Raw genomic sequence first — 27,293 nt, 5'->3', positions numbered from 1 at the left:
GTCCGCGCTGTCTCTGGGACCCGTGTGTCTTAGGAGACAGTGCGGCGGGACAGGAAGAGGCATAGACTCCTGCAGGAGTCTATGCCGGGAAGTGGGTGCAAATACCTGTTTTAGACAGGTATCTGCACCCCCTTCCCCCCGAAAGGTGCCAAATGCGACACCGGAGAGGGGGAGGGTTCCAAAAAGCGGGAGGTTAAATTTTTGTGTGAACCTCAGCTTTAACTTGTAAGCAAGTGTCAAACTGACCTCATTTACAGACCAAAGTTCTTCCCTTTGATCTCTAAAAGAACAGATGGATACAATGTTTCTTTTTCACTCGCTTTCAGCAGCTGCTTTTTTTTTGACAGCTTTGAGCGGGAAAACTGCTTTGCACAGTTTACATCAATCATGGAAATGCTGGGATTAAGATTGTGAGGGAGAGTTGAATCAAGATTGCGATTTTTTAACAACTAATACATATACAAATTTACTAGTAATAGGCATAAATATACAAGAGAAAAAAAAAAAAAAGAATGACAAAAGAAGACAGGCAGAAACCTTTCTACTGCTTAGAACACCCAAATTGTCACCATGAATTTAACGCAGACACACTAAGGTGCTAGCATGTACCCTGCCTTCTGGGAGCCCTGGAACATTCTAACATGCAAACTTTAAGTCAAGTGATGGCCTTCCCACTCACACAACACCTTGTTGGACACTGTGGCTGGCCATCACTTTGAACAGCTGATATTCTGAGATGGGCCAGCCCTTGACTTTCTCAATAAATCTCAGATTTCCCAAATTTAGAGCACCACAGTGGGGGCGGGGGGGGGGGGGGAAGCACTCTTGCAGCGTTTGAGAGGCTATAACAAAGTATGAAGACACATCAGAGGACGCCTTCCTTTAATTTATGCTGGCAGTTTAGGGGCTGTAAGCAATGGCTAGGATTACTTGAAATTATTGACTTATCCAGCTAGACTACTGCCTGCCTTCCTGATGTGTAGTTACATGCATTTATTATAGAAAAAAGTGAACTTTTTCATCAATAAATAAAAGAAAAACACAAGAACAGCTCATACTTCATCTGCCAAGGAGCAGTGTTCTTCATCGGCATGCATTTATTTACATATCTATAAACACCATAAAACACCAGCCGAGTCCACCGACAAGCAGCATGGTTACATGAATCCCATAAATAAGCAGTTCGTTCAGGAGGCTAAAGTCGACCCGCCTCCGCCCTAGCAGCAGAAGGATGATGGACAGTTTGTACTGTAAGCGTAGGAAAATTCGGATGCCAAGATACTGAAGGCAAAATAAGATCGAGAGTGCCACCCAGAGGATGGAAGTGAAAAGGCTGCAGCTGAAATACAGCAGGAAGCGGATGAATCCATACATCCATCTGGACTTCAAGTAGATGTCAAAGTTGTTGTACTTGGTGCGCACCAGGTGCGTGGTCCGGACAGGTCCGCAGGCGGAATGCAAGCAGGTAGTGTGGGGGCCGTGGAAAGAGCGAACACGGCGGGGAATGGGGATTACAGGCATCGAGCACCCCGGCGTATGCAGAGTCGCAGGGGAGGGCGTAGTAGGTTCATATCACCAGGTTGGCAGGTTGCCATGAAACTGAGAAGAAAAGAAATAAGGGACAAGGGGGTCGGAAATCCAGCATCATCCTTACCTGGAAAAGGAGAAAGGTCTTAAAAGCAAAAATTCTGGCTTAGCTCATACGATCTTCATTTATTACAATTGTAACATAACTAACCATGTCATGTAAAAGTCATTCGCTAATTTAAGCTGTAAAATGTATAAAAATACACATCAAGAAACAATTTGTTATTATTGATTTCAGGTTTCTGACCTAAATGGCTATACTTGCATCAATTCTTTTTCACAAGTGTAAAAAAGGTGCTTTAAGCGACACATGAATGAAATGCAGTGAAAGAACATCTCCTTTTTATCTTCGCTCTCCCCACCCTATGCCTCCCTACCCCCCCCCCCCCCCCCCCTTTTATTTATTTTTTCCATTTTGATTTGTCCGTTAGTCTTAGCCCTTGTACACACGGAATGTGTCCTATCGGACCGTGTTGTCGGATATTCCGTCTGTGTGTGGTATGCATCGGACTGATTCCGTCGGACCCAATTTTCCAACTTGTTGGAAATATTTCCCGACCAACTGGTCCGATTGGACATACTCCGATCATGTGTAGAGAATTTTGATCGGACCAAGTGCCACGCATGCTCAGATCAAATTCCTACATCAAAGCTATTGGCTACTAGCCTGAACGTAGTCCCATCGTAACGAAATTACGTCATCACGTTCTGAATGATCGGATTTTTCGTCAACTTAGTCCGACCGTGTGTATGCAACTGTTTCGAACAAGATCCGACAGACAAAATCCGACGGATTTGGTTGTCGAAATCTCCGACCGTGTGTACAGGGGCTAAGCATGTCTTGGACCTCAGAGTCCAGTTACTCATTCCCACTTCCGGCTCAGTCGCTGGATGCTTTTACCTTTTGCCTTTACATTTTTAAATATATTTTGTTTGTATTTACATAAGTGATGTTTTGTTCCCCTGTGTGGGACCACTTTGCATTGTTTTTCCTCAATAAAAATTTATTGCACTAGAAATGCAGTTAAAAGGGTGCCAATTGAAGTGCTGGAGAAATGTCTTTTATGTCTTTTATAATCCACATTATTATAAAATTTATAAATAAAGCAAATCCATTTTAGGGGTCAGCAAAAAACTCCAATGGATAATCCATAATAGATGATTTCCAGTACCTTTAATTGCAGTAGTTACCCTCATACCAATAATCACAAGCCTGAAAGTACCATTGTTCCTGCTCCTAATACCAAACACCACTCAGAGATGTGAACAATTTCAATCAAAGATAATGTTACGTGATCCAGCAATACCTACTAGCCTTCGGAGAATAAGAAAAGCAATATACTAACTAAATAAAACTTATACACAAGTATTTTTATGCATTTTTTTTTTTTTTTTTTTTTTTAGGTTTTGAGACAGATAAAAATGTATAGAAAAAAGCCCAAAACATTGTTCTATAGAGCTGCACTTCATTTATACCTGTATTTGAAATGTTATTTAAAAGTTCCTTGTCACATATCCCGTTTTTTGGAAACTGCTTAAACACATGAATGTGTTCTCAACAGGACCTCGGTCTGTAATAGTATTAGCATCATGTAATTCCATACACAGCAGAAATCTGACGGAGAGACATGGGCAGGGGTCAAGTGCTGGGGAAAAAAGTGTGGGAACTCCCACCCAAGATCCCCTCCCCCACAAAAAAAAAAAAAGATACGCTCATATGCACGAACGCTTCAAAAGTGGTATTTTTCGTCCAATTTTCGTATTGTGTGTATGAAGCTTAACTGTTAGTACATAAAAAAAAAAAAAAAAAAACAATCCTCAATAAACATAAATACGGTAATTCTCTGAATAATCACCATTCATTCAATTGTGCTTCCATGTAAATGTGAACATCATGTTCTGATCTTTATTGGGGATGTTATTTTGTATATAGAGTGTTTATGTGGTGAGTTTACACTTTTCATTGAACAGAGTTTGGATAACACAGGGTTAAACGGAAAGGTCATAAATGAACTGCACATTATCTGGACAGAATGCTTGGGGAGATAGTTATGTGTTCCTGCTTAGGAGATGTATGTTAGCTTGGGGGGGCTGCAAACTCTGCAGGGGCTCCAACACACACTCGCTGCTATTCCAACCCTTCACATATTTCCACATAAACTTCCCTCCTGGCATTAAACTTTGCCAGGTATTGTGCCCAGCTTACCACCCCAAACTGATGTTCCTCCCTCAGCTCACCTCTCTCCCTGCATGTCCTGTGAGCAGAAAAGCTGATCTACCCGTCAGATAGACCTAGACCTGATCTACCCCTCAGATAGCTGTGATTGACAGGTAGATTGAAGCGGAAGCTGTCATGGGGCCTCCTACTGGCAATGCCTGAATGGTTACTATTGCGAGCTGTGTCGGCGGCTGCTGGTGTAGTACCTGCCACACAGCTCACATACTTCAAAGTCTTGCAGGACGCGGCTGCTAACGGGAACTGAGTTCCTGTTGTGGAAAAAGTACAGGAACTCTGTTCCCATGCGTTCCCGCAGGACTTGAGCCCTGCACATGGGCAACACCAAAAGACATCCAGACCTTTCTATATTAGACAGTACACAGGGATGACAACATTGTGTTGGTGTTCCTTCGCTATCCAATCACAGGTGGGATGGTCCTTGACCAAACTGTAATGCTTTTTATTGCAGTAGAGAAAAGTAGAGTCAGAGCCTGGCTGCACTGCGCTTAGAGAGATGCTTGGAACGGAAAACTGGGCTGCACAGAATTAGAATTTTTTTTGTCTGCCTAAAGTTTCACTTTCAAGCCCAACTTTAGCCAAAAATGTAGGTTATGATCTGATACATTTTTTTTTTCATGCATTTGTCAGGACGGTTCACTAGCCCACCTGCAGAAAACACAAGATCCGAAAATTTAAAAAGGATGCCAGGAGCCATTATCTTACATTGATAGCAAGCCCTGTCTTGGATAATTTATGGAAAGGGATTTATCATCAGGTACTAACTCCCAAATCATCCTCCATGACGGTTCACTAGAGGGATATGTTACTGTTTGAGTTGATTTTATGTATTTAATTTATATTGCAGCATGTATTGACTAATAAGATACCTGCGGTATTATTAAGCACTAGAGCACTTTATTATTATTTAACCACTACAGATCCGCGCTATTGCCAAATGACGGCATTAGCGCGGACCTACATTTCCGGGACTACGTCTATTGACGTAGTCCTGGTTACGAGCGGCCTGCGCGCCCCCTGAGGGGCGCGCGCGGCGCGCTCTGTGATCGGCGAGTCCGTGAGACTCGCCTGATCACCGATCCGTGTAAGGGGTCGATCCCGACCCCTTATCACGTGATCAGCTGTCAGCCAATGACAGCTGATCATGTGATAGAACGGAGCCGGTAATCGGCTATTATTCCTCCTCGCGCTGACAGCGCGAGGAGAGAAAAAAAAAGCCGATCGCCGGCGGCCGTGATCGGGACATCGGTCCCGATCACGGCCATGAAAAAAGGGACCACCTGCCACCTGCCTGTGCCCACCTGCCTCCCGCAGTGCCATCCTGAAATAAAATAAAAGCAAAAGTAAGTGCCCCCCGTCAGTGCCCCCCCTCAGTGCCCACAGTGCCACCCACAGTGCCACCCACAGTGCCACCCACAGTGCCACCCAATCTGCCTCAAAGGTGCTGCACCCCAGTGCCGCCCATCAGTGCCCAGCAGTGCCGCCCATCTGTGCCCAGCAGTGCCGCCCATCAGTGCCCAGCAGTGCCACCTATCAGAGCCATCTATCAGTGCCACCTATCAGTGCCCATCAGTCTCATCTATCTGTGGTACCTATCAGTGCCCATCCGTGCCACCCATCCGTGCCACTTATCTGTGCCACCCATCCGTGCCATCTTATCTGTGCCCATCTTTGCCCATCAGTGCCGCCTTATCTGTGCCCATCGGTGCCGCCTTATCTGTGCCTATTAGTGCCGCCTTAACTATGCCTATCAGTGCCCACCGGCGCAGCCCATCAGTGCCCACCGGTGCAGCCCATCAGTGCCCACCAATGCAGCCCATCAGTGCCCACCAATGCAGCCTATCAGTGCCGCCTAATCAGCGCACTTCAATGAAGGAGAAAAATGACCCGTTTGCAAAATTTTATAACAAACTATTAAAACATGATTTTTTTTTTTTTTTTTTTTGCATCTTTTTTTGTTTGTTTAGCAAAAAATAAAACTCCGAGCTGTAACTAAATACCACCAAAAGAAAGCTCTATTTGTGGGAAAAAAATGATAAAAATTTCATTTGGGTACAGTGTTGTATGCCCGCGCAATTGTCATTCAAAGTGCATCAGCGCTGAAAGCTGAAAATTGGTCTGGGACTGAGGGGGGTTTAAGTGCCCAGTAAGCAAGTGGTTAAGGTCTATTAAGCACTTTATTGTTGTTATTTAACGTTTATTATATTCAGCGCCCCCCTTATCACTTACAACCCACACTAGAGGGACTAGCAAGTTGTTACCCAAGGTTACCTAAAAAGCACCTTCCGCTTGAAGGCTTGATCTTAATTTGAAAGAAGCTTGAAGTAAAGCTTTAGCCTGGAAAAGAAGTCCCGATAGATTACTTGAGGTCTGCCCCTTTTGCGGGTATAACATTAAAAAGAAAGTTCCTATACTGTTTAACCGCTTCCCGACCGGCTCAGCGATGTATGTCGGCAGAATGGCACGGACAGGCAAATGGGCATACAGTTACGTTCCTTTGAATTTGCCGCCGTGCCATCATGTGCGTGGCGGTCGGGACCCCGTGAGCCCGACCGTGATAGGAGCATCTGTAATTGACAAGGGTGTTTAAAAGTCTACTTAATACTATCGTCCGTTCCCAAGTATTATAAGGACCTTTAAAGGTTTATGCCCAAGCTTTAAAGAAATGCCCGACTGTAAGGGGAGAGGGTAATTGGAGAGAGTTTTATTGAGAAAATACTGATGCATGGGCATTGATAGTAATGGAAACTAGACCCTTAACCACCCCTTTGTAGGAAAACCCAATACTAATTGAACTCTTGTAGTTTGGATCAACGTGGGTCCAGAATGACTTTCAGGCCTGGCAAAAATTTTAGAATCCATGCAAACAATTTTCGCTTCAACAGATAAAGGTATAGGACTTGGTGTTGTGAAGAGAGAGCCTTCCTGTTCAGAAGCATACAGGTGTTTTCTGCCATCCTCAGGGGGATTGAGGACAAAGCCCTCCTCAGGCATGGGGGATGGGGGGCAATCAGGATGATTCTGAAATGCTTGTATTAACTTCCTTGATTACCTTGTGGGCTAGAGCATACAACCCGATAGGTTCCCTTGTGGATTCAAAGAGAAAAACATTTGTATTTTGGCTTTTTGTAAAAGTAGCAAATAGGTCCAATTGAAGATGTCCCCATCTTATCACTAGTAAATGTAATATCTGTTGGTGTAGGGCCCATCGCCGTGGGGATACCCGCGATCATCTCATGGGGGGGGGGGGGGGGACCAGAACGGGGAGATGCTGATGTAAACAGCATCTCTCCGTTTTGCCTAGCAACAAGTGACACTGATCTCTGCTCCCTGCGATTGGAGCAGAGATCAGTGATCTGTAAAACACAGCCACGCCCCTCCGTTAGAAACACGACCCTAGGACACACTTAACCCCTATACTGCCACCTCCTGGTTAACCCCTTCACTGCCAGTGTCATTTACACAGGAATCAGTGCATTTGTATAGCACTGATTGCTGTATAAATGACAATGGTCCCAAAAAATGTCCGATGTGTCCGCCACAATGTTGCAGTCACAAAAAATAAATAAAAAATAAGTCGCTGATCGCCACCATTACTAGTAAAAAAAAAAAAATATTAATAAAAAATGCCATAAAACTATCCCCTATTTTGTAAACGCTATAACTTTTGCGCCAGCCAGTCAAATCGCTTATTGTGATTTTTTTAACCAAAATGATAGAAGAATACGTATCGGCCTAACCTGAGGAAAAAAAAAATGTTTTTTTATATATTTTTTGGGGATATTATAGCAAAAAGTAAAAAATAATGTGTTTTTTTTCAAAATTGTCGCTCTTTTTTTGTTTATAGCGCAAAAAATAAAAACAAACACCACAGAGGTGATCAAATACCACCAAAAGAAAGCTCTATTTGTGGGGGAAAAAAAGGACATCAATTTTGTTTGGGAGCCACGTCGCACGATCGCACAATTGTCAGTTAAAACGACGCAGTGCCGAATTGCAAAAAGTGCTCTGGTCTTAAGCCAGCAAAATAGTCCGGTCTAAAAGTGGTTAAAATCCAGTAATGCACGGTCTCATTCTGATCCGTACATGTTCAGCTGTTCTCTATTACGTGCCAAAAACCAGAGCCACTAGAGCCTCATCTGCTGGCAGCCTAAGGATTTACTGCTGCTCAGGGGCTTTGGGCTTCAGCAAAATAGAAGCCTCTGGCAAGAAGAAAAAGGAATAATTCTGAAGGCAATTTACAGCACACACTAAATTTGGTAGCACAATTATTAATGTAGAATGTATGTTGCTTGCTGAAGAACATTTTTTTAATCAAGTTGGGTAAAGGTCTGCTTTAATCTGATGTGTGGTTAATTAGTGCGTTAATGGTAGTTCATGTGGCTGTTTTACAGATCTGCTCAACAAAAAGGCAGTCTCTTTATTTAGGCACAGTTTTGTAGGTTATGTTAATCTCTAGATTCAGCTTACAATGAATATTGTGGATGCTTTATTTCCTCTCTTAGATTCATCAAAGAGTATAAAGAGGGTCTCATATTTTTTCACACCTGGACACTCTTGATGCATTGGAGCATGCAACTTCTAACATCTAAGGAGGCAAACTTGTTTGATAGGAGCATCTGTAATTGACAAGGGTGTTTAAAAGTCTACTTAATACTATCGTCCATTCCCAAGTATTATAAGGACCTTTAAAGGTTTATGCCCAAGCTTTAAAGAAATGCCCGACTGTAAGGGGAGGGGGTAATTGGAGAGAGTTTTATTGAGAAAATACTGATGCATGGGCATTGATAGTAATGGAAACTAGACCCTTAACCACCCCTTTGTAGGAAAACCCAATACTAATTGAACTCTTGTAGTTTGGATCAACGTGGGTCCAGAATGACTTTCAGGCCTGGCAAAAATTTTAGAATCCATGCAAACAATTTTCGCTTCAACAGATAAAAGGTATAGGACTTGGTGTTGTGAAGAGAGAGCCTTCCTGTTCAGAAGCATACAGGTGTTTTCTGCCATCCTCAGGGGGATTGAGGACAAAGCCCTCCTCAGGCATGGGGGATGGGGGGCAATCAGGATGATTCTGAAATGCTTGTATTAACTTCCTTGATTACCTTGTGGGCTAGAGCATACAACCCGATAGGTTCCCTTGTGGATTCAAAGAGAAAAACATTTGTATTTTGGCTTTTTGTAAAAGTAGCAAATAGGTCCAATTGAAGATGTCCCCATCTTATCACTAGTAAATGTAATATCTGTTGGTGTAGGGCCCATCGCCGTGGGGATACCCGCGATCATCTCATGGGGGGGGGGGGGGGACCAGAACGGGGAGATGCTGATGTAAACAGCATCTCTCCGTTTTGCCTAGCAACAAGTGACACTGATCTCTGCTCCCTGCGATTGGAGCAGAGATCAGTGATCTGTAAAACACAGCCACGCCCCTCCGTTAGAAACACGACCCTAGGACACACTTAACCCCTATACTGCCACCTCCTGGTTAACCCCTTCACTGCCAGTGTCATTTACACAGGAATCAGTGCATTTGTATAGCACTGATTGCTGTATAAATGACAATGGTCCCAAAAAATGTCCGATGTGTCCGCCACAATGTTGCAGTCACAAAAAATAAATAAAAAATAAGTCGCTGATCGCCACCATTACTAGTAAAAAAAAAAAAATATTAATAAAAAATGCCATAAAACTATCCCCTATTTTGTAAACGCTATAACTTTTGCGCCAGCCAGTCAAATCGCTTATTGTGATTTTTTTAACCAAAATGATAGAAGAATACGTATCGGCCTAACCTGAGGAAAAAAAAAATGTTTTTTTATATATTTTTTGGGGATATTATAGCAAAAAGTAAAAAATAATGTGTTTTTTTTCAAAATTGTCGCTCTTTTTTTGTTTATAGCGCAAAAAATAAAAACAAACACCACAGAGGTGATCAAATACCACCAAAAGAAAGCTCTATTTGTGGGGGAAAAAAAGGACATCAATTTTGTTTGGGAGCCACGTCGCACGATCGCACAATTGTCAGTTAAAACGACGCAGTGCCGAATTGCAAAAAGTGCTCTGGTCTTAAGCCAGCAAAATAGTCCGGTCTAAAAGTGGTTAAAATCCAGTAATGCACGGTCTCATTCTGATCCGTACATGTTCAGCTGTTCTCTATTACGTGCCAAAAACCAGAGCCACTAGAGCCTCATCTGCTGGCAGCCTAAGGATTTACTGCTGCTCAGGGGCTTTGGGCTTCAGCAAAATAGAAGCCTCTGGCAAGAAGAAAAAGGAATAATTCTGAAGGCAATTTACAGCACACACTAAATTTGGTAGCACAATTATTAATGTAGAATGTATGTTGCTTGCTGAAGAACATTTTTTTAATCAAGTTGGGTAAAGGTCTGCTTTAATCTGATGTGTGGTTAATTAGTGCGTTAATGGTAGTTCATGTGGCTGTTTTACAGATCTGCTCAACAAAAAGGCAGTCTCTTTATTTAGGCACAGTTTTGTAGGTTATGTTAATCTCTAGATTCAGCTTACAATGAATATTGTGGATGCTTTATTTCCTCTCTTAGATTCATCAAAGAGTATAAAGAGGGTCTCATATTTTTTCACACCTGGACACTCTTGATGCATTGGAGCATGCAACTTCTAACATCTAAGGAGGCAAACTTGTTTGATAGGAGCATCTGTAATTGACAAGGGTGTTTAAAAGTCTACTTAATACTATCGTCCATTCCCAAGTATTATAAGGACCTTTAAAGGTTTATGCCCAAGCTTTAAAGAAATGCCCGACTGTAAGGGGAGGGGGTAATTGGAGAGAGTTTTATTGAGAAAATACTGATGCATGGGCATTGATAGTAATGGAAACTAGACCCTTAACCACCCCTTTGTAGGAAAACCCAATACTAATTGAACTCTTGTAGTTTGGATCAACGTGGGTCCAGAATGACTTTCAGGCCTGGCAAAAATTTTAGAATCCATGCAAACAATTTTCGCTTCAACAGATAAAAGGTATAGGACTTGGTGTTGTGAAGAGAGAGCCTTCCTGTTCAGAAGCATACAGGTGTTTTCTGCCATCCTCAGGGGGATTGAGGACAAAGCCCTCCTCAGGCATGGGGGATGGGGGGGGGGGGGGGCAATCAGGATGATTCTGAAATGCTTGTATTAACTTCCTTGATTACCTTGTGGGCTAGAGCATACAGCCTGATAGGTTCCCTTGTGGATTCAAAGAGAAAAACATTTGTATTTTGGCTTTTTGTAAAAGTAGCAAATAGGTCCAATTGAAGATGTCCCCATCTTATCACTAGTAAATGTAATATCTGTTGGTGTAGGGCCCATTTTCCTTGTCCGATTTAGGTTTGGGCTCAGTAAGATTGCCATGATGTTTTCTTTCCTTAGGATATGGATATTGTGGCCAAGCTTTCCTCCATCCAGGTCATTACGGGATTGACCATATTCAGAAATGTCTTGGACCTGGTACCCCCTGGTGATTTAGGTAGGACACGGTCATAATTTTGTCTGACAGTATCAGTACGTTTTGTTAAAATCCTGGGTCTAAATGCCTGGTGTTCACTTATCATTTGATGATTTGATGATTGTAAAGCAAAGAGAGGTGGCTATCTGCCTTGGGCAGGGCTGTTGATGAAGTGGTGGACTTCTGGTGCTGGCATCCATAGTAACTTTCAATTGAGTTGGGTAGCACCAAAACCTCCCTTGACTGAGATGGCTCTTCTCAGTCCACCATTTCAGGATATTTTTCACTCTCTTGGTCATATTTAGAAGTCTGTCTAGGCTTTACTTTAAGGTCATTTCATTTTCCTAGGTCTAGGTCCTTAACTGGTCTACAAATGAGCCTGAGCACAACCCAACCCCCCAGAATGGCCGACATCATGCTGCCTGAAATAGACAAGGCTTTTCGTGTTGGTAGTGCATCAAGGTTCTGCACCTTGCCAGGGACAAAATCTTTGACATGTCATCTTCCATAAATTAGGGTAACCTAGAAAAAGTGCAGAAAGAAAATATAGCTTGATCAGGGCTTGAACTAGATTAAAGTCAGGGTCAGAGTTCATGGTTAGGGGCTTTTTTTTTTTTAGGTATAAAAATGTGCACTGTTTCTTGGCCCAACTATAGTTACAAACAAAAAATAATGTACACTTGTATGGTATTGCTGCCAACATCAGGAGTAGGAGAGTTTATTTATTTTTTTGTAGAACAAAAGACCAGGGATAATTCACTTGGATACACTAAGTTGTTGCAGTGATCTGAAAAGTTTTCCTAACACATGCCAAAATTACAAAACTGTTCAGGAAATAAGATTTGTTTTACCTTTCATCATAAAGAGGATAAGATTACCATCACTTCTAACATTATCTTTGTGAAAATTCTTATTGCTGGGGGCAGGCCAAAATGAGAGCGCCTGGAAATGGAAATAATGCTAAGGTGGCCATGACTACTTTTGGGGGAAAGAGATTTCTTATTGTATGCATGCTTTCCATCCTAAATCTATTTATCTCACTACTTGTTTAATTTTTTTAAAGTTGTTACATAGCCCCCCCCCCCCCCCCAGTGGTTTCTGATTTGCTGAAGGAGTTTCCTGATCTTGTTGAAGGAGTTCTATTAAAGGCTGGTTCATATTTGTGGCTAATGTTGGGTTTAGGGGAATTTGGCGAGGAAAGGTTTCTGGGGGCTGGTCGCAGCAATTTAGGCTTGTAAACTTCTACGGATTAGATTCAGGAAGGAAAAAAAATAAAAGTAGGAGCATTGCTGCTCCCAGTCATTTGGATGAAGCCCCCTCAATCTTACACCAATTTTTCCGCATTTAGCTATTCTTCCGAAAAATAACCTTCCTGTCTGCTGTTTTTTCTAATATTTTCTAAAGCTCCAAGCAAAAGATCTGTTTTTTGGTATGTTGTGCTTTCCAGCCTCGGCTGCCACCACTTTAGAGATGAATGGAATAGACTCCATTGCATCTTCTTCTGTAGAGATTTGGAATAGGTGTGCTGGCATCTCTTTAATCCAGAAATCCAGGTTCCTGGTGACGCAGGTATTGGCCTGTTAGCTTAAATGCTCAAGCAGATGTTTTCCATGCCTTTTCTTTAACAAATCTTTTTCCTGTCTATAGGATATGTCCGCAAAATGATAAATCAGATTTTATTTTTTTTTGATACCTTGACAAGACAAGTGTCTTTTTCTTTTGGAAAAATTAGCCTATTTGCTGGGTCGATTTGCTGGGTCTGTTTATTTCCATAGTATGATATTCTTCACAAACTACACGGTCCTTTGGTTCTCCTCTTTGTCAGTGTACAGTTGGTCTTGAATGATCTTTGCTCCTGGACCTGTTCTGTAGAGTTTATTACTTTGAACAGTTTTTCAGGTTCTTCAAATGGAAATATATATACTCTATATCTTCAAGTACAGGATTCTTCCCTTCCCCTTGTTTCTCTTTTCTGAGGAGGCTAAAAGTTATGAGCTGTTCTTTGCCCCTTTTCTATATTCTGAAAGTCTTTAGAGTCTGCCTCAGGCCTGGATTCTCTTGGTGTCATCTGTTGCAGACATTTAGGTGACATTTGTGCAGGTCTATGTCCCGTTTTAGGATGCCCATCACATCTTTATAGGAAAAGGGAGTCTCCACTGCCACAATTTTGTCAAGGTATGATTACCAGACAAGGATACAAGCATAAAAATCTTGGAACTGGAGGAAGATAAGCTCAACACCAGGGACAAGGAAAGCCTGAAATAAGTCAAAGGGTGAAGTGTGTGACCCCAGCTAGGTACCCTCCCTTTGGACCCCTCTGCCTTAGGCTTGTAGTTCCATAGACCCAAAACGTAGCCTCTGCATCTTACCCAAGAGGAAAACAAAATAAGCAAACCAGCAAGCTGGTTGCAGAAGGCAGGAAGCACAAAAACCAAAGGAAATGGCTCCTGTGAGCCTTCCAGACACTGTGATCCTGTTTCCTGCAGGTGGGTGGAGACTCGCTCTTGTGAATCATTCTCAAGGAGGATTTGTAAACTTTTATTTAATAAAGTGGTAAAGGGTTCGAGACAGAGTTTTATTACTGTGTCACCAGAAGGGAGATTGTCCCTCTGATGCTTTCACAGAGCTATGTTAAAGGGGTTGTAAAGGTTCGTTTTTTATTTTCTAAATAGGTTCCTATAAGCTAGTGCTTTGTTGGTTCACTTACCTTTTCCTTCGATTTCCCTTATAAATGTTTTTTTTCTTTGTTTTCTTTGTCTGAATTTCTTACTTCCTGTTCCTCCTCAGTAAGCTGTTCAGTAAGCTGTTCTGGCTGACTAACCACCGCTCGAATGATGGTGAGAAGTTTACTGAGGAGAAACAGGAAGTGAGAAATTCAGGCAAAGAAAAAAAACATTTAGAAGGGAAATCGAAGGAAAAGGTAAGTGAACCAACAATGCACTAGCTTAGAGGAACCTATGTAGAAAATAAAAAACGAACCTTTACAACCCCTTTAAATCCCTTCAATCAAAAGGCAAAAATTGTAATGAAGGGTTAGAACTTCGACCAGCTTTTTACTGCTGTTGGTGTCTTCCTGCCCAGTGAGCTCTGTTTCTCCAATTTGTTGTCCTGGTGATATTTGTGTGTATATATATATATATTTTTTTTTTTTATTATATAATATATTATATACACACAAAATGCCACGTGCAGTCTCTAAGTGTACTGCTAAATGTACCACAACACTTGGCTCAATTGTAAACAATGGGCCAAAGCTGAAATATACTTATCTTAATATGAGACTACTTAGAATCAAAATAAGCCTTGCAAGCACCAGCACTTTTGCAATTCAAAAAAGAAAAAGAAAAAAAAAGGAACAAGCTCCTAAGTATTTGATATTATGTAGCTTTATTTTTATGCTACTGGATTGCTGCTTTAAAACAGAAGTGTAGACAAAAAGCAAAATAAACATATGAAATACACATTTATCAATTATCCTACCTGCCAAAAATGCATAAAGTTTTTTCTAATCCAGAAAGCCCTGATCGCGGACTTTTCTAAATTGTATTTGAAGAAATATAGCTTGGTCAAAGCTGTGCCAGCTTACTAGTGGGGTGTTCCACATGCTTTCTCCTCCAATCAGCAAACTCTAATTGTTATATTTAAAGCACTGAGCAACATAGTAACTCCTGATTAGCTAGGGCATTGCTATGGTGCAGGGGATTACCAACAACCAGTACAAGTACTATTCAAAAATAAAATTTTTAATGAATAACTGAAACAAATAGGGGAGTCTTAAATTGCTGCCTAAGCTTACTCTTTGAACTATTTGCTACCACCACAACTATTATGGCAGCATCAGCATGTAAAACAATTCCAGCCACTGTGGCGGCCCTGAATTTGTTTACCTTTTTACTCCTAGTTAAGTAGTAAAAAGTTATTTGGGAGGCTGTATACCTGCCACTATGTACCACTTCTACACGGTGGGTAACATGACAGGCTTCCCCCCCCATTATGTGTCTTAGTAGTGAACATGTCAGAGTTACACAATCACCCCCCTCCTTCCCCACTATGTGTCCTGGACTTCTGGGCTTAAGTGTCAAAACCTCCATGAGGAAGAAGAGCACCAGGAGATGAAAATCTGTCACCTGCTCTATGCTATCATATAAATTAGCCCTCTTATGATAACTTTAAAATTACGTTTAAAAAAATAAATTAAAATAAAATTTTAAAAAAATAAATAAATAAATAATAATAAAAAAAAAAAAACACCCTCCAAAAAATAAATAAAAAATAAATAAAATATTGAAATCCCCCCACACCCACAAACATATGAATGCAAAAGCATTGGGTTTGCATACATATAAAAGAAAAAAAAAATGTAAAATTGCGGTGCATGCCAGAGTGAGAGCAATAGTTTTAGGGGCATCAATTATAGTTAACTCTAAACTGATAAGCTTTTAAAGATACACCTGTGGACAATTTTAAGTATCAGTCTTTGTTTCTTCCCGTCAGCATGCAATTTTGAAGCTTAAGGCCCCTTCCACACACGCTGTCTGATCAGGGCCGTCTGTCCCTTTTCCAGGTGGACCTGATCGGACACTCAATCCACCTCTATGGAGTGACGGATGTCAGCAGTGTCCGATCTGGTCCACCAAATCCAGACGAATGAAGGTCCTATTTTTCATGCAATCTTGCGGATCGGATGAAAAAAGGGACTGTCTGTCTGTTTTCATCTGATCTCCCCGTACAGGAGAGCGGGGCTCCGAAAGATTTGTCTCCGCACAGTGAGCGGAGAGACGGACCCGTCATCCACCTGCTCAGCGGGGATCAGCGGATCGATTGCTGCTGAGCAAGTGGAGTCTGTCAAAACGGACAAGCCCTGTGTGAAAAGGGGCCCAAGTTATTTTATATCTATTTATTCAACATAGCCTCATCTTTTATATTTTACACGACATGGGGATTCGATAGTATTTGAGCACTAAATAAGTAATTATTTTCAGTAAAAAAAATAGTTAACAGTAGAGCAAATATCACGAAACATAAAAAAAAAATAAAAAAAACACACACACACACACACACACACACACACACACACACACACACACACACCACCACCACCACCACCACAGCCGCTATCACTGCTTTTCTACAGTCTCTGATTTCATAAAATATATAATATTAAAATACTTTTAAAAGTTTGAATTTTAGTACCGTATGTGTGCAAAAAAAAAAAAAAAAAACAACAAATGGCTCCGGCAGGAAAAGGTTAAAGTGAACCTGTGCTTTCCCAGGTAGGACAAAGCCACGGGTTAATATCCCCCTTCCCAGAAGAAGATACTTGCCTTCATTTTTCTAACCCCCCCCCCCTTTTACACACCTTTTTCTCTGCAGTCTTCAGGCCCTTCTATTACGTCAGTCTAGGATTAATGTGTGCCCAGGCTGCGTGATGTCCATAGCAACCTGGATTCAAAAGGAAGTGTGTTGAATGGCCCTGGCCATCATTTAACCTGGGAGAGACCAGCACGAAGGAGAAGAAAGTAAGGGTCAGTGCCAAAAAGTGGAGCGTTTGGCCATATTTATTTATTTTTTTCAAACAGGAAGGGGTTATAATTAAAAAAGGAAACGCTTGGAGTAGTTCCGTTTTTAACAGGACTGACTGTCTCCCCACACCCATATAACAGTCCTGGGTCAATCACCACTGTAAAGCCCCATACACACTATCAGTTTTTCTGCTGAGTTTTTCCTTCAGGATTTACCAAAACCATAGAATATGGAGGTCAAACTTTAGGAGTTTCAATTTGCATGCAATCAGGTCGGCCCTTGCACTACATGGTTTTGGTAAACCTGAAGAAAAGACTCAGCAGAAAACTGATAGTGTGTATGGGGCTTAACACAAAGGGAAACACATACTCCTTCATGCCCGGAAGTAATGGGTATTTGCATCTGTCCAGGTTGTCAAACAGTGCGAAAGGGAGCGAAGAAAGGCGAGTATATGCCATGGGGGGGTTAAAAGCTAAATCAATTGTTATAAGAATTGAAGATGCACAGGGAAAAGTGACAGTGTCTGTAAATGGGCTAACCCTTACCCACTAATGCTCACCTTGCCAGCGCTACCTGCCACACCTTTTTCTGCTGCAGCTGGCAATAGTATTTTGTTTTTCCAGATTTGGGAGAGCATAGTTAAACCTTGCAGAAGGTCTTATGCCGGGCCATACACGGTTCGAATTTCTAAAGAATTTTCTTTTGAAAATCGTATCTAAGAATTTTCGTATGAATTTCGCACCATTAGTAGGGCTGCAGCAACAGCCGATTTTTGTGTGGAAATGAAATTTGAGGAAATCGGACATGTTGGAAATTTTTTGAAAAACAAATGATTTTCTAAATCAATGATGAGAGAATCGTGCGAGAAATGTAATAAGAAAAGAAAATTTACGGAGAGAAAAGAAGATTCCCGGCCACGAAAATTATTTTCTGTAGCATTATGAGGTGAAATTGAAGGCTTGGTCAGCCGAATTTCGTAAATCAATGGTGGCGCCATCGGATCACAAAAAAAAAAAAGAATTCTCAGATTTTGAAAAGAAAATTTGTTCGAAATTTGACTGTGTATGGCCTGCATTACCTGACTGAGTCAACTGTTGGAGATTAAAAGGATTTGGAATCTGGATTCACTGCCATGCACTCCCTACAGCTGACTGCTAGCAGCTTAAGACCCCTTTCACACCACACTGCCCATAGCGTGAGCGCTAAAATACTGCTATTTTTAGCAGCGTTTTCCCGCCGGATTTGCGGCGCATTTCGGCCGCTAGCGGGGTGCTTTTACCCCGCAATAGCTGCGTTTTGCCGGCGGTATTACAGCGCTGCCCCATTGATTTCAATGGGGAGCAGCGGTGAAGGAGCGGTAAACACACCGCTCCTTCACCGCTCCAAAGAAGCTGCAGGCAGGACTTTTCCCTGACGTCCTGCCAGCGCACTGCTGTAGCGTGAAAGCCCTCGGGGCTTTCACACTACAGACAATGGTGCAGCTTTTTTAGGGCGGATTGCAGGCGCCATTTCTAACGCTATAGCGCCTGCAAAACGCCCTGGTGTGAAAGGGGTCTTATGCTGCTCCACGATGAATCGTAATTTTACTGTACTGGTGAGTCAAAGGTTTAGCAATACTACTGTGTCCAAAGACTTTGTGTACAAAGTATTTATGTTTTGCTTCTGACTTGGATTTGTAAAACACTTTGACTTATATAAAAAGCGGTAATTACATTTTGAAATGGACCATATGAAGCAAGATTCACTCATATTTGTTGTTGCTTATGCTATGTAATGCTTCCATTGCACTATGCAGGTTAATTAGAATGTGATGTAAACATGGGGGAAAAGGAACAGTGAATGCATCTCAAACCCATCGCAGATGCAAGGCACTTCTTTGCAGAAAACATATTGTGAATGGCTTTCATTTTCGTGTAAAGCTCACATTTGCCAACTCTAACAGAGAAAAGCCAGACGCAGATCAATAAAAGCAAACCTCTGGGTGATAAAAACCCCCTTTGTCAGAAAATATTCAACCAATTCGTTTTAAAGAATAACTCAATCACAAACAAATCAGGCAGCCTGTTCAAATCAATGACAGGCGGCTGTCTGCACAGAACTTTATGCATATCCTGGAGTGTACATCTGTGTGGGTCCGATGCCTAGATCGGAATGCAGTCTGTCTGTGCCCTAATAGGTGCATTGGACCTGCATGGATGTGCACGAAGGTGCATGCAGACAGCCGCCTGTCACTGATTTGAAAAGGCTGCCCACATGCCTTTGCACAGAACTACCTGTGCATCCTGGGTGGCTGAAGACAACCCATCCCATGGGCGTAAGGATCGGTACCTGTGTGACTGAGGCCCTAAAGTGTAAAGTGGGGAAGGATCAAAAACCCTATCCGTTTATGTTTTCCTGTCTTTGTCTCTTTGTGAGGTTTCCCTATACCAGTGATGGCGAACCTTGGCACCCCAGATGTTTTGGAACTACATTTCCCATGATGCTCATGCACTATGCAGTGTAGTGGAGCATCATGGGAAATGTAGTTCCAAAACATCTGGGGTGCCAAGGTTCGCCATCACTGCTATACTTTGTGTCCTGGAGACACAACAGGAAATGTAAACAAATTGAGACAAATTCCCTTGAGACAACTGTCACCAGAACAGGCGTCCCCACTGGAAGATCACCCCTCACCTTTTGTTCTGGAGAAAACTGTAAAAATTATGTATTTCCCATCATTTTGTGTTTGTGACAATGGTCACCAGAATAAATAAAGAGGGTAAAACTACAGTAACATAGCAGACACAGACATCAATAAAATATTGGCAGGGGTTCTAACTCTTTGCTACTGTATAAAAATAAATATAGTTTGGGCTATACATAAACCCAAAAAGAAAATTGTAACATATTGCAGCTGTCAAACAATGATAGAGGTGGCTACAATATTATTTTCTCTTTTTGTAAGGAAGAGTGCCGCGTTAAATGAAATAAATATACCCCAGGAATCTGGTCAAGAACACATTTCCTCTTTTAGGGTGGCAATACTCCTCTAATATCTTTGGAGGAGCACTATGGCCACCCCTGGACAGCGGTATTGTCAGCCTGTAGAGAGGCTAGCGTTAGATGTAATATGCCGCGTACACACGATCGGAATTCTCGTCAGAAGAAGCTCTGATGGTTTTCCCGAAGGAATTCCGCTCAAGCTGTCTTGCCTACACACGGTCACATCAAATTCCGATAGTTTAGAAAGCGGTGACGTACAACACGTACGACGTGACTAGAAAAAGGAAGTTCAATAGCCAGTAGCCAATAGCTTCCGTCTCGTAGTTGAATCTGAGCATGCGTGATTTTTTTTGGAGTGTCGGAAATTGCATACACACGATCGGAATTACCGATATAAAGTTTTTCCGTCGGGAAAATTGAGAACATGCTATCAATTTTTGGCTGGCGGAAATTCGGAACAGCTAAATTCCGATGGAGCGTACACACGGTCGCATTTTCCGATGAAAATCTCTCATCGTTTTTTTTTCTGGCCGGAATTCCGACCGTGTGTACGCGGCATTAGATTTAGATAGACTTTACATAAAGTGACTAACAACTTAAAGCCCGATTTCTGGCAAAAAACAATCCCCTCTCATGCCTCCCGCTACCCTCTAGCCCATGGGTGCTCAACCTGCGGCCCTGCAGCTGTTGCAGAACTACAACTCCCATCATGCCTCTGCCTTTGGGAGTCATACTTGTAACTGTCAGCAGCTTGCAATGCCTCATGGGACTTGTAGTTTTGCAACAGCTGGAGGGCCACAGGTTGAGCACCCATGCTCTAGCCGATTGCCAAATCGTAAAATAAAAACCCTATCAAAATATCCTTTTTATTTACCTAAGCCTGCGGTCACCTGACTTTCAGGTCCTGATCATTCCTTGTTTTTTTTTTTTTCTGCTGGAGTCCTTCTTCAGGTGTTTATATCACTGTCTGCATGTCGTGGACATTTTCTATTAGCTTTCCAGCGGCAGGTTCACTTAGGAGACAAAAGAGGACTAAGGTCATTGCAAGGGGACAGTAGGGGACTGGGAGAGTGAGGGATAACTTGCACATCTAGATCAGTGGTTCCTGCAGTGGTAAACAGCACAGGCAAGGGACCCTGGTGGCAGATTCTTCCTATCTTCCTTCAAGACAAAAAAAAATAAAAAAATGGCTTATGTGATCGTTTAGAGGGGGTGGGAGGTAGACATGGGTGAAATAATTTTCATTTTTGCCTAGAGATGGGCTTTAACACCTAATTCCACCTAAAACTTTGTAAAGGAGATCTAAAAATCACAGCATTCATCTTCTCTTTTATAATATCAGCATTGTAATAGAAATACAAATCGTTATTTTTGACAATCCATTATAAGCTTACTTGTAAAAGATCTCCTTTCACGTTGTGATTTCTGCCTGTCTGCTGCTCATCTTTCCACAACTTTCTGGATTTTCTGCACACTTTGTGGGTTCTCCTATGCCGTTTCATTTCTAAGGACTATATCCCATTACACCTTACTACCTGCAAGCAGTGATGATGTTGTGTTGTCTGTACAGTATGTGACTCCTTAACCACTTTCAGACCGGACCATTTTGCTGGCTTAAGACCAGACCACTTTTTGCGATTCGGCACTGCGTCGCTTTAGCCGACAATTGCACGGTCGTGCGATGTGGCTCCCAAACAATATTAATGTCTGTGTGTACTCCTCTCTAGAAAACCAGCATTTTATCAGCGCATGTAGTCAATGCCTGCATCTCTGATCTGTATATTCTTACTAGGGGAGCCCCCACTGTCAAGAAAAAAAAATGGCGCAGCAGAGGTGATCCCTGCGTCCACATCGCTTGTGTGGATATGGGGATGTCACTTTTTTTTCCCATTCAGCTAGCATATATACCATGCTTAAAGTGGCTGTAAAAGGTAATTTTTTTTTTTTACACAAACATCTCTATGCTCACCTGCTCTGTCCAATGGAATTGCACAGAGCCACTCCAAACCTCCTTGACACAGACAGTGGGACCTGCACCCTCGTCACTGGCTTCAATTGACAGCACTGGGAGCCAATGGCTCCTGGTGCTCAAGCAAAGCCAACGAGACCCGGAAGTGAGGGGAGAGAAGAGCTGCAGACCTGCACAGGGCTGGATCGAATGAGGGCTCAGGCAATAATGGGGGGGGGGGGGGGGGGAATACTGATGCCTAAACATTTCATACCCTAATGCAAGGAATGCATCAAAATGAAAAAGATTTAGTGTTTAGAACCACTTTAGGCCTGGAAAAAACACGCATTGACATACCTCCCAATAGTCCCCTGAATGTGTGGGACTGACCTGCGTTTTCATAGTCCTGGAGCTCCTTGGTCCTCTGTCCCTGTTACAGCATGACCATGATCTGAATTGCACATTTCTAAGGCCGCGTACACACGGGCGGATTGTCTGCCCAACTTAGTCCGCTGAACCGTGTTTCAGCGGACAATCCGCTCGTGTGTGGGCTTCAGCGGACTTTTTCAGCGGACAGTCTGACGGACTTTGTCTTTCGGAATTTCCGTAATTTTGTCCGTCCAAACTTGGTTTTGTCCGGCCAAACTTGGTTTCAGCGGACAGTCCGCTCGTGTGTAGGCAAGTTGGACGGACTAAGTATGGCGCATGCTCAGAAAGGATTTACACGACCGAAGGTTGCATTGCTGTGTATTGGACGTCGTTTTTCTAGTCCCGTTGTACGTGCTGTACACGTCATCGCGCAAGTTTTCAGCAGACTGTCTGTTCATCGTGTGTGGTCAAGTCCGTTCATTCAAAATTTGGACGGACTGTCTGTCGGATTGTCTGACGAACTTAGTTGGGCAGACAATCCGCCCGTGTGTACGCGGCCTAAGCCCTTTATTCTCTGTGTTAGGCAGTCCTAGGAGCTGCACTCTGTGCATTATGTACTCCGGACCCTTGCTTACGATCCCTTTTACACTGGGGCGCTTTTCAGGCATTTTTGCACTAAAAATAACGCCTCTCAAGCCATCCCAGTGTGAAAGCCCGAGTGCTTTCAAACTGAGGCGGTGCGCTTGCAGGATGGGAAAAAAGTCCTGCAAGTGGCCTCTTTGGGGCGGTGGAGAAGCGGAGTATACACCACTCCTCCACCGCCCCTGCCATTGAAATCAATGGGCGGCACTGCCGAAGTGCCTGCAAAACGGTTCAGTAGCTGCGGTTTGCAGGCGCTTTTAACCCTTTATTTGTTAAAAGCGACCCGAAAAGCATCGCTATAACAGCGGTAAAGCGCTGCTAAAACTAGCGGCACTTTAGCGCTACATCCCCCCCCCCCCAGTAGCTTAAAGAGGAAGTAAACTCTCCCACTCTGATGCTTCTTTTCATTTAGTCCATTATAATAAGTAATTATCAGACTATAGCCACTGTAATCCAGCCCAAATCGCATATTACTTACTGTTTAAATAAACTTTAAAAAAACTTGTTTCCAGGGGTTAGGCAGCACCATCTTAAGTATTGTTTTCTGAGTCCACAGTGGAGAGTATTTCCGCCCTTACATTGAGCACTTCCTGTACTGTTAACCAAGCCTCCTTCTCAATCCAACGTTTCTATAGCAACCCTCCTTCCCTGTTCATAGCTTACTTGTTTATTTCATAGTATTTAATTGTGATGATGTCTAAGGTTTGCCTTTGTCAGACATATCAGCTTCAGCTGATAAGACTGCAGTAATGGCCAAGTTTAGACTGTATGTGAGGTCACATGGTGTGTAGGAGGAAGCTCTGAGTGATTAACAGTTTAGTGCTGTGCGGTAGGAAGTCCTGATAACAGATAGATAAGCACATAGAGAGTGTGCCGTAAATCAGGGGAGATCTGGGCATGCTCAGTGACTTCATTCTACAGAACAAAAAGGATTACAACAATACTAAGCAAGTGAATGAATGAAATATTTGTATAGCGCACAACGCGAACTGAATTGCCTCAAGGCGCTGTAAGGAGATATCTACAAGCAGTGTTCATTAGGGGTTTTTATGCTGATTTACATGGGACAAAGTTGGGGGGGAGGGTTTACTTACAGACCGGACCATTTTGCTGGTCAAAAACCAGACCACTTTTTGCGATTTGTCACTGTGTCGCTTTAACTGACAATTGCACGGTCATGCGACGTGGCTCCCAAACAAAATTGACGTCCTTTTTTTCCCACAAATCGAGCTTTCTTTTGGTGGTATTTGATCACCCCTGCGGTTTTTATTTTTTGCGCTATAAACAAAAATAGAGCGACAATTTTGAAAAAAACGCATTATTTTTTACTTTTTGTTATAATAAATATCCCCCAAAAATATATAAAAAAACATTTTTTTCCCTCAGTTTAGGCCGATACGTATTCTTCTACATATTTTTGGTAAAAAAAAAAAAAAAATTGCAATAAGCGATTATTGATTGGTTTGCGCAAAAGTTATAGCGTTTACAAAATAGGGATAGTTTTATAGCATTTTTATTAATAATTTTTTATTATTATTTTTTTTACTAGTAATGGCGGCGATCAGCGATTTTTATTGTGACTGCGACATTGTGGAGGACCCATCGGACATTTTTGGGACCATTGTTATTTATACAGTAATCACTGCTATATAAATGCAGTGATTCCTGTGTAAATGACACTGGCAGTGAAGGGGTTAACCAGTGGGTGGCAGTGTAGGGGTTAAGTGTTCCTAGGGGTGTGTTACTAACTGTGGGGGGGTTGGGCTTTCATTTAGTGAACGCTGATCTCTGCTCCAATCACATGGAGCAGAGATCAGCGTCACTAGTTGCTAGGCAGAATGGAGAAATGCTGTTTACACGGCATTTCTTCCATTCAGCCGTCCCGTGAGACGTTCGCGAGTATGCCCGCGGCGATCGAGTCCGCGGGTCCCGCGACCGGACTCACGGGGGTCCCTACCAGCGCGGGAGCGCGCCGCCGCCGGCGCGCTCCCGATGGCAGGGCGGCATTGAAGATTGGACGTACATGTATGCCAATATGCCTGCCCGTGCCATTCTGTCGACGTACATCGTCGTGCGCCGGTCAGGAACCGGTTAAAGAGGAGCTCCAGTCAGTCTTGTGTTTAGTAAAAGTCAGCAGCTAGAGAGAGACTGCAGGGAGGGAGAGAGGAGAACTTCTGCCCGGATCGCCTAGGTGATCTGAGTGGGACCTAGCAAAAACGTAAAAAGCCAGTGGTGATTAAATACCAACAAAAGAAAGCTCCGTTTGTGTGAGCAAAATGATAAAAATGTAATATGGATACAGTGTAAAATGACCACACAATTAACATTGAGGCTGGGTTCACACCGCTGCGATGCGGGAACGCCGCGAATCCGCGGCGTTTTCCCGCATCGCACACCTCCCGCCGGCAGTTCACACTGCCCTATGCGGACGGCTGGGAGTGTCAATGATATGTTAATGACACCCCCAGATCCGTCCGCATATCGCAGTGCGATCTGCCGACTCGCACAGGAATCGGATCGCATGGTGTGAACACCCATGCGATCCGATTCTGTTGCGGACCAAAAAAAGGGTCCCGTGCGAGTTTGCTGCGGGAGCGCTGCGAATTCAGCCATACTATCTGTATGGCTGAACTCGCATCGCTACGGAGATCGGATGTGATTTGCGGTGCGAATCACATCCGGATCTCCCCCCGCAGCAGTGTGAACCCAGCCTTAAAGTGTGACAGTGCTGAAAGCTGAAAATTGGCTTGGGTTCTGAAAATCAGGCTGCATTCACAACGGAGTGCATTTTTCTGCCTAAAAAGAAGATCCTGCATTTTGAGCCTCAGGCGTTTTGCTTCAGGGGACAGAACGCTCAGCTGTGAACAGGTGCCATTGAAATGAATGGGATTTTGCTTGTTGGATGTTTTTACGAGCTGAAAACACCCAGGTGTGAATGCAGCCTAGCTCCAGGTGGGATTCTTATCAAAGCTGCCGTAATCTTTAAACCACACCCGCTTTTCTCTGGCCACACCCATGGTTTCGCACCACTGTGCCCAGTCCGGTCATATTTATAACTGTCCACTTAGTCTGTTTGTAAAATTGGGAGGTTATACACTAAACACTTTATACAATGTAAGGGTCGCTCGTATCTCTGCACTGCGATATTTTATTTTAGCACATTTTAATGGATCATGTTAAAATTTAATGCAACTTACAATGCATTTTTATTGCGTTTTCCCCCCAGTCACCTGGGAAAATTGACACGTGAACGCGATTCAAAAAGCACATGGTGTGTATTTGGTGGGCGCCCATAGATGTCAATGGAAGGCGCATTTCTGGTGCATTTCTGGTGCATTTCTGGTGCGGTTTCCCAAACGGGGACTGAAGGTGCTGCAAGGAGGACTCTTGTAAAGTGAAGAGCGGCACAAGCAGCACACATGGGAAGACGTGGGAAGGATCTACAGGGGAATATTTATCATTGGCTGTCCATACACTGGGAAGGTTTTAGTGCAGCAAATGTGTGCAGAGCCCAAAACAATGCAGTGCTTTACAAAACACACGGCTGCGCGTTATCACACCGTATTCTATGTGCACTGACACCTTCATCGTAATGAGACCCCCACAGCCCGGTGACCCCTCATAGTCAGAGCTCCCCTCTCCCACCACAGCCCCTCACAGAGCTCCCCTCCTCCACCACAGCCCGGTGACCCCTCATAGAGCTCCCCTCCTCCACCACAGCCCGGTGACCCCTCATAGAGCTTCCCTCTCCCACTACAGCCCGGTGACCCCTCATAGTCAGAGCTCCCCTCTCCCACCACAGCCCCTCACAGAGCTCCCCTCCTCCACCACAGCCCGGTGACCCCTCATAGAGCTCCCCTCCTCCACCACAGCCCGGTGACCCCTCATAGAGCTTCCCTCTCCCACTACAGCCCGGTGACCCCTCATAGAGCTCCCTTCCCCCACTACAGCCCGGTGACCCCTCATAGAGCTTCCCTCTCCCACCACAGCCCGGCGACCCCTCATAGAGCTCCCCTCCCCCACTTCAGCCCGGTGACCCCCTCATAGAGCTCCCCTCCCCCACTACAGCCCGGTGACCCCCTCATAGAGCTCCCCTCCCCCACTACAGCCCGGTGACCCCCTCATAGAGCTCCCCTCCCCCACTACAGCCCGGTGACCCCTCATAGAGCTCCCTTCCCCCACTACAGCCCGGTGACCCCTCATAGAGCTCCCCTCCCCCACCACAGCCCCTCATAGAGCTCCCCTCTCCCACTACAGCCCGGTGACCCCTCATAGAGCTCCCCTCCCCCACCACAGCCCGGTGACCCCTCATAGAGCTCCCCACAGCCAGTCAGCCCCTCAGTGACTCCCCCACAGGCTCCCCTGTGTCCCTGCACTTACACGGGGTTTCCGGCCCTCGGGAGCCCCGCAGTCTCCGGCCTTTCCATTCCCGGTTCTCCAGACAGCCGGTGTCCTGCCGGTATCACGCCCCCCACATGATCCTGACAGCCCAGCAGGCTCCCTCTCACTTCCTACTTCCGGGCTACAGCTCTCGCGACATTCCGTTA

The 27,293-nt window shown here is 43.7% G+C and overlaps 1 protein-coding gene across 5 annotated transcripts; it reads right to left on the bottom strand.

The window, feature by feature from the left end:
* Window positions 1–1,052: 1,052 nt before the first annotated feature.
* On the bottom strand, window positions 1,053–27,293 carry TMEM250 (transmembrane protein 250). Of its 5 annotated transcripts, XM_077468210.1 has the most exons (4): window positions 27,127–27,293; window positions 20,662–20,800; window positions 16,642–16,771; window positions 1,053–1,654 (listed from the first exon to the last, which is right to left on the bottom strand). In XM_077468210.1, exon 4 carries the CDS (start codon window positions 1,519–1,521, stop codon window positions 1,102–1,104), a length of 420 nt encoding a protein of 139 aa, XP_077324336.1. In that variant the 5' UTR covers window positions 1,522–1,654; window positions 16,642–16,771; window positions 20,662–20,800; window positions 27,127–27,293; the 3' UTR covers window positions 1,053–1,101. The 5 variants fall into 5 exon arrangements, with proteins under 5 accessions (XP_077324336.1, XP_077324339.1, XP_077324337.1 ...); XM_077468213.1 differs by lacking the exon at window positions 16,642–16,771; XM_077468211.1 differs by lacking the exon at window positions 20,662–20,800.

The sequence above is a fragment of the Lithobates pipiens genome, unplaced genomic scaffold (genome assembly GCF_037356315.1).
Source record: "Lithobates pipiens isolate NorthernLeopardFrog02 unplaced genomic scaffold, aLitPip1_a1.2 Scaffold_11, whole genome shotgun sequence".
In the NCBI taxonomy this organism is placed as follows: domain Eukaryota; kingdom Metazoa; phylum Chordata; class Amphibia; order Anura; family Ranidae; genus Lithobates; species Lithobates pipiens.
Note: the sequence above shows the minus strand (reverse complement) of the source record. Positions and strands in the feature narration are given on the sequence as shown.

What these genes read in the sequence shown, in the direction of transcription:
- TMEM250 (XM_077468210.1), bottom strand. Translation starts at nt 1,521, where the DNA reads ATGCCTGTAATCCCCATTCCCCGCCGTGTTCGCTCTTTCCACGGCCCC.